The 8,101-nt window shown below is 37.6% G+C and overlaps 1 protein-coding gene across 1 annotated transcript; it reads left to right on the forward strand.

Annotated features, from left to right (window-relative positions):
- Positions 1-414: 414 nt before the first annotated feature.
- ARMT1 (acidic residue methyltransferase 1) lies at positions 415-4,832 on the forward strand (the record flags this gene model as incomplete). Its single annotated transcript, XM_018077738.1, has 4 exons — positions 415-543; positions 1,086-1,327; positions 2,758-2,923; positions 3,883-4,832. Coding segments are annotated over 4 exons (1,305 nt in total), but the record flags the coding sequence as incomplete, so codon positions are not given.
- Positions 4,833-8,101: the final 3,269 nt, after the last annotated feature.

Consider the following 8,101-nt stretch of genomic DNA (forward strand, 5'->3'; position numbering starts at 1 on the left):
CCACCAGCTGACTGATGCCCAGCCAGTACCCAGGCAGTGACCCCCCAGCCAACTTTTCCTCCTGGTTTCCACTGCTCAACATGACACCATATGGTATGGAGTATCCCTTGGGTCAGTTGGGGTCAGCTGTCCCAACTCTGTCCCCTTCCAGCTCCTTGTGCACCCCCAGCCTGCTCGCTGGTAGGATGGTGTGCTAGTAGGAAAGACAGAGAAGGCCTTGACTCTGGGTAAGCCAAACTCAGCAGTATCGAAAACATCCCTGTGTTATCAACACTGCCTCCAACACAACTCAAAACACAGCCCCATACCAGCTACTGTGAAGAAAATTAACTCTGCCCTAGCCCAAACCAGCACAAAGACCTTGCATTTGTTTTTACAAAGGGAAGCTATTTCATCATTTGCTGTCAATAATAAAAATTTGTTCCTCTCCCTTTTAGATCCTTCGCATATTTTACAATTAAAGACAGACTGCCACAGATCCTCACAAGAGTTATTGATACTCTGCATCGACATAAAAATGAATTTTTTGAAGAACATGGTGAGGTAAGAGTAAGGTCTCTTTTTTTCCCTGATGTTTTTCCTCCCTAACCCTTGAGACCCCTTCTCTGCCTTGTTTTTACTGGTTTCTTACTACAATTGTTACTTGTCTGTCTCAATCTTTTTGTCTGTTTGGTTTTTTCAAAATCATCTCTTTTTTGTAGCTGTTTTTGATTAGTTCTGTAATTCACTTCTGTGTCTAACCTTTTTGTGGTCTGTCGTTTCTGCAACTGCTGCACTTCCTTGGGTTTTTGTGTTGATGTAGTGTTTGATAGACTGTAGCACTTTCTGTGTTTCAATACTTTCTTCCTCTCTAATAAGAAAAAAGTTCAATCTAAAAAGAAGTTCCATATGCAATTCGTTTTAGGATGTTAAGTCTAAAATGAGCTTTATTCACCAAAATATGTTTTGTTGAATCAAGCTCTGATTTGTCAGGGACTCGCCTTTGGCAATTAAAACTTACCACTTACATAATTAGTGAAAAGTTGATCTGTGTCTCTACAGGAATAAATGTTCAAATAGGAACTTTTGTTCTCCACTTATTTCAGAAGGGTGTTGAAGCAGAGAAGAGAGCTATATCTTTCCTCTCCAAACTGCGGAATGAACTGCAAACAGACAAACCAGTGACCCCTTTGGAAGATGAGCTGCCTGATGCTGCACTGTGGAACCAGTACCTGGACTACCAACGAAATTTATCAAATGGAAATGGAGAACCAAGTTGGTTTCAGTCCCCTTGGTTGTTTGTAGAGTGTTATATGTATCGAAGAATTCATGCAGCATTAGCACAGAAGTAAGTATTTACTAGCTTGATGTGCCACTTTGAAAAACATTGTTCTTTCCCATTTCTATTTTAGGAGGAAGAAAGACAGCTGAGGAGTAAGATAAAGGAAAATCTTAAACTTTTACCATATTCCTTTTCCCTTGTCTCATACTTCAATTAAAATTAATACCTTTTCTTCTTCCATACAGCAGAATTTGCTTCAGTTTTAAGGAGCTGATCTACTTGAAAACTCTTTAAGCTTGACTGCATAGCCTGACCTTCTTGCAGAATAATCTGAATTGAGATATGAAAATCATGTAGCATTTCTAAAAAGTTTGTTAGCCTAGAATTCTCTCTTAAGCCTAAAACAGGGAATGTGAGAGCCACAAATCTGTTGGGAATTCTAACTTGTTTTGCCGCTTGAAATCTGAAGTTACCATTTGAGAACTGTTTTTATAGCAGTTTACCCACCTTAAGCAGCCCCTGTTGTTCAATCTACACCAGCTTCTTCGTTACAGCAGTGCACACAGACCATGTGTTGCATCAAACTCTGGGAGCTGATCCTGGTTAAAAATAACTCTGCAGGAAAAACTTGTGCTTGGTACTGTGGAGAGGTGCCAGTACGATGACATGGGGTAGGAGTGAAAAGTTTAAGTTCCCATTGGTGTCAAAAGAATTTGAAAGCTCCATGAATACTGGATTTACCCATAGTATTGCAGAGATGCAAACACAGGAATGGGACTCAGTTTCTACTGGTATATTGTGTAATTTGAACTCTTGTATCAAAAGTTTCAAATATGAGATGGATCTGCTTGATTGCTCTTATAATGGTGAGTGGATACTTTTCATTAGTAAGATTTAAGTTTCTTGATCTCCATTATTTATCTCCTCTTGAGCATATGCTTTGATGGAAGTTCAGTCATTTGTCGAAAGGTGTATGTGCAAACATGTCTCATAATAGATTGGTTTATATTTCTTATATATTACAACATTCTCATCTTTGTCATGTTAATTTTCCAGAGTCCTGGTAAAGACTTTCACAGGAATAACTTCCTATCACTGTAAGAGAATCTGGTATGGGAAGTAACTTCAGCACACAAAAACACATTTACAATTGGACCAGCAGTTCTCCACATTAGTTTGCTTGTATGTTACAGTTTTAGTTATCTGTGCCTGAAGGTTGGAGTTCAAAATGGTCACTGTATGTGCAGTTCCCAGAATTGTTATGACTGAGCACTCGTTCACTTTCAGAGTATATTGCTGGTAATATAAAAATGTTTTGCATAGTGTCTGTTCCAGTGAGATACAACATCAGGCTGCTACTGAAAGTCTAGTATGACAAATGAGAAATGGAAAATCTAACTAGAGCCTGTAGTACAATATAAAAAGCTGACCTTTGAGCTTCATTTGCATATACTGTCATGGCAAGTATGTCAATATATTTGTTCTCCTCTTTTTAGCCCACCTATTGACAACTTTGACGTGTTTAAGGAAGGAAAGGCTCAAAATTTCTTTGAATCCCAAGAGGCTGTTATTGCCTTATGCACTTACTTTCAGGAACTTCTTAAGAACATCAAGGATCTAGATGAAAAGCAACTTAAGGAGGAACTCTTTAAGCTATTGCAGGTAAACTACTAGTGCTTAACACAAGAATTTAAAATATCTCTCTTGTGAAACAAACGAAAACTTGAGGCTATAAATAATTGGAATTTCATATGGAAATTAAAATATAGCTCTTTTGTTTGTAAAAAGTGTGATGAAATCCTGATTGATAGCCATACTGTATTGCTGCTACTGTGGAAATATTTATATTTTGGTTACTTGTCTTAAATGTGACATTTTCATTAACTGCTGATCTTCATTGTGTATTAGAAAATCCAGCAATTTTCCCTGAATTGAGTATTTCTCAAACGTTTTAAGTTCCAGATGACCTTTTTGGTATTTAACTATATTTTTTAAAACAGTAAATTTTAATTGACACTCTAAACATTTTTAAACTTCTTTGGAGAAAAATTTAGAAGTCCGTCTGGGCAAGAAGTTGTTTAAAAGCTTTATAATGACTATAATGCCTTTGGGTACAATACCCAAAGTATCTTAAGCTTACGAAGAAGTTCATTAGCTGGCAACAGTGCAAACCAAGTATTTGATCAATCTTTATAAAGAGATCATTAGTGAGTACTTAAAATACATATACTTAAAATACTTATTTGGCTGCATGTAATAAGAAAAATAAACCTGCTTTAATATTCCTTTTTCTGTGTTACCACAGATATTTTTTGGAATTGCAGCATGGAGAATATTTGTGTTTTAAGCTTTGTCATCAGTGTATCTGTGTTGATCTAAATCTTTCATCTTTGTCACTTCCGATGCATGTTTCTAATACCTGCAGAAATACAGAGCATTGTTTGGTTTCTTCCACAAAATCTCATCTGTGTTAAGATATCTGTATAAGAAGTTGAGTGTGGAGTTAGAGCCTTCACTACCTAAACCAAAAAGGAGGAGACAAAATCTTTAGTGTATGTGAAGTTCAGAATGTAACTACAGTGAGACTTAGCAAATGTGTTTTGTTTTTTTCTTCCTTCTAGGTGTCATTGTGGGGCAATAAGTGTGACCTTTCTTTTTCAGCTGGTGAAGACAGCTCTCAGAAATCTAGTCCCTTACAATCCTTGGAAAACATGGTACCTTACATCTTAGTGAATGATATGGAAAAAGTTTGGTCATTACTTGTAAATGCCAAAAAAAATAGAACAGAAAGAAGTAATGTTAGAGTTGACATAATCCTGGATAATGCTGGATTTGAACTTGTAAGTGATCTTGTGTTGGCTGATTTCTTGTTATCGTCAAAGCTAGCTGATGAAATCTATTTCCATGGAAAAAGTATTCCATGGTATGTGTCAGATACCACAAAGCATGATTTTAACTGGACTGTTAAACAACTGCAGTCAGCTAATCATATGTGGATGTCTAGGTGTGGGATAAACTGGGAGGGCAATTTGAAAAAGGGAGTTTGGGTCTTCTGCGACCACATGTTTTGGACTTTGCCACATGACTTCTCCAGTATGGGTGGAGTTGCTCCTGACTTGTATGCTGAGCTACAGAAGTCAAACTTGATTTTTTTCAAAGGTGATCTAAACTACAGAAAATTAACAGGAGATAGAAAATGGGAATATAGTGTCCCGTTTCATCAAGCCTTGAACAAGTTTCATCCTGCGCCTCTCTGTAGTTTGAGAACTCTGAAATCTGACACTCAGGTTGGCCTAAAACCTGGACAAGGTGAACAAATTCAGGCTTCTGAACCCGAGTGGATGGTAAGTGGGAAATATGGGGTAGTTCAGTTTGACGCTGGTCTCTAGCTAAATGATTCTTAATATTCTGAAAGAGAGATTTAGTCTAGTTACTTTCTCTATTCCATGCTTGGCTTCAGCAAAGATTCTTTCTTGTTTGCACTTTTTCCTCCCAAGTGATTTGTTCTTTTTGTACCACAAAAAACTTTAATGTCGTGCAAAAATTTACAAATGGTCTTTGTATATGTAAATCATGTCTATTTCAATATATTTTGTTTTCCTAATGTCCAACATCAGCAGATCTTTAAGATGAATATGTAGTTGTCCATAATATTTTTTTCTTCATTAGTTGGTATGAGTCTATAGCTTAACAAGTGAAAAATCTGCTTCAGAAACAATTTCCTCAATCCCACATTAGCGTGTATTTACTTATTTCAGGCTAATTTGTGCTCCACATGCCAGGCATTGCATGAAAGTTATTATTTTAGAGAAGTCACAAATTAATTCCAGACAGATTCTTTTGATGTTTGATTATACTTTGCTGTACATTATGTGATAAGTTATTGGGTGACAGCTTGTAAACATTCATGTAGGATTGAAAATGAAATTTAAATTTTAAGACACAAGTGGATGTTGCTGGCCAGTTTGCCTGTAGGAGGGGAGTTGTCCCATCTTGTAGGAAGATTAGTGGGAGAAAGGAAAATCTCATTTTAAGAACATTGAACATATTGTTTATCTAAGGATCTCTACCAAAAATAAGCACACAAAACCCCCTCCCCAAATAAACAAACCAATGAACAGTTGCATTAATTGGATTTTAGATTTAATGCAGACTTGAATTACAGATGGCCTGTCAGCAGTGTATGTGGTTCAAGCACTGCTGCCTCTTTCTGTTGTGGTAATTCTCTTTATTTGTCTTTATTTGTTTTTTATTTGTCTGTTGTTTTATGAAAGATGCCTTACTTTTGAGGGGGGAATACAATTCTGGTTGCATTGAGAAGTATATGCTAGAGAAGCATATGCCATACAGGTTTCTTGCTAATTGGAATTGTTAGGTGCCCAATTCTTCTCTTCTACCCTGGTCTCAAAAGCTGCTGCTAATTATGTTCATACAGTAAAGATCTGTACAATGGATAAATATGGTCTAGATGCAGATGACTGATTATTTGTGTTTGTGTTCTTCTTAAATCTAAAGAATATTTTAAAGTTTTAAGGTCAAGTGTTCTAAAACAAAGATGCAAGGAATTTCATGAAGCAATGTGATAGTAGTAGGTAGGGTTCTGCTTTTGAGACCTGGGTTTAGTGCTCTTATCTATTTGTATCTCTGGCTTAGTACTCCTAAAGGGTGAATTTGTGCTCATCCTTAGGTACCTGATTGAACTGCAGAAATTAGAAATCCAGTCAAGGCAACTGAAGGTCAGACTGCTGAAGGTTTCTTTGACTGGAGAGAGCTCAGCAGGCCTCTCGCTTTAGTGCTTTAGTTAAGTACATAAACAACACGATGAACCTGTGCACTGGAGCCTCAGTTTCTCATCTGTGAAAATGCTGTTAACTTGTTTTAAGTGCATTTTGAAGCAACAACTTTGGGTCAAGAAGGGAGGGGTGGAAACTGTAGAATATATGGAATGAAAACTTCCCACCTAGTTCAGACATGAAATGAACAGGGGAAGAAATATACTTTGCCTGTGGACAGTTTTTTTGTAAGGTGCTGACTTAAATTTGCTGGAGAGGTTTGAAAGAGTGTAATGGACAAGAAAAGGATTGTTTCATCGTTGAGGCCACTCTTGACAAATAGATTTGCCCCTTACATGATCCTTACAACATGCTCAGAAACTTGGTTTCGTTTTTCAGTGGTTCTTAATGTGTCTCTGTACCCAGGTGGCTTTCAAGCTGTTACTTCTGAGAACTCACAGTGCAGATCATTGAAAATTAAAGTTATGAAGTTATGGGAAATAGAATCCTACAAAATACTAAATCACTTAGGAGATGCTGTGGCATTTGCTCAGTTAACTCAATTATCCCATTGGAGATTGTGCATTAATGTTTGCGAGGAAGAGTGCTGTAAGACATGTAATTCTTAGGTCAGCATGTGTCATGCTAAAAAAAATCAGTTCTATTATCCAGTTTATTAAATGAGCACTTCTCATCTTTTGCCCCGCACAAAGAGAAGTTTAGATGGTAATACACAGTATGACTACATGGCTACATGAGGAATGCACAGCCATAACTTGCAAATGCTTGACTTCTATTGCTGTAATTGCAAAGTGCTATCTCCAGGCAGAATTGAATATGCAGCATACTTTTCTGTTTGTTAGTTGGCCAGATTTTTGTAAAATTTTGATTGATTCTGTGGAAAAAACTTCCAAACATAAATGGTGGTGAAATGCCTGTGTTACGTTCTCCCATGCCCCAAAGAAGCAGTGAAGACAGATAATCTGATGAAGCGCTGTGCTCTGCTGATGGGTTTGCCACAGTTTAGTTGAAAATAGGAAATGCTTTTGTAGCTACTTGGTGTCACTTACTTGTGTAATCTCACTCTCTCATGGCTGGGCTTCGCGAACGAAGATTTGGGAAGGCTCTAACCACATTTGTTACAGGCACGCTGGTGGCTTATGAGGCCAATATGAGACAGACATATCCGATTGCAAAAGGCACAGCAGAAAGACTCTTTAGATAGTATGTTCTGCAGAATGCAGTTCTTTCTGCATTGTCTTTTCTCCTCGAGAGTGATCCTGCGTGCTTTCTCAAAGGAGACAGCAGCGTTATAGATGTTGTGTCTCCAGGCCTCCCGATTTGAGGCCAGAGTGGACCAGTTATGGTGATCAATATGGCCAAGGCTGAGATGTTGTTTCAGGGAGTCGTTGTATCTTCTCTTCGGGGCTCCTCTCTTGCAGCAGCCAGTGGCAAGTTCACCATAAAGCAAGATCTTAGGGAGGCGGTGGTCCTTCATCCTGGAGACGTGTCCTGCCCAGCGCAGCTGTGTAATATAGCTTCATGAAATGGCATCGTGAGCCTGCTGCATTTAGGTGGAATTTACTATTAGAACAACATAAAGCATGTGTTTATAACAATAGCATGTGCAGTAATATAGCATATTTTTTTCCTTGACTATTCAAGAAATTGGCTTCTACACATCTGTATTGCAACCAGTTGTCCAAGATGCTTGTACTCAGGAGCTACTGATTTGTATATACACCCAAATTTTTGGGAGTTTCACTTCCTATGCTATTTGAATATTTATGGCAAAACCCAAGGGCATTTTCAGTAATTCTGAGGACCACAACAAAGCAATGGTTTTTACTTCTATTTTTGTCTTATACTTTTAGAGCAACTGTATTTCCAAGTCAATTTTTGATGGTGATGACTTTCACTGCTGATGAAACAAGAGGAAAAGTAATGTCTAAGGCACAGTGAAAGCCAGTACACACTTGATAATATTTGATAATTCATCATGTAAGATATCTACAATAATTTCTTACATATATAAGGCTCCTTAAGATAAACTGATGTGGAAAATAAG

This window comes from Manacus vitellinus, unplaced genomic scaffold (genome assembly GCF_001715985.3).
Source record: "Manacus vitellinus isolate BGI_N305 unplaced genomic scaffold, ASM171598v3 scaffold_4_pilon, whole genome shotgun sequence".
NCBI classification, from domain to species: domain Eukaryota; kingdom Metazoa; phylum Chordata; class Aves; order Passeriformes; family Pipridae; genus Manacus; species Manacus vitellinus.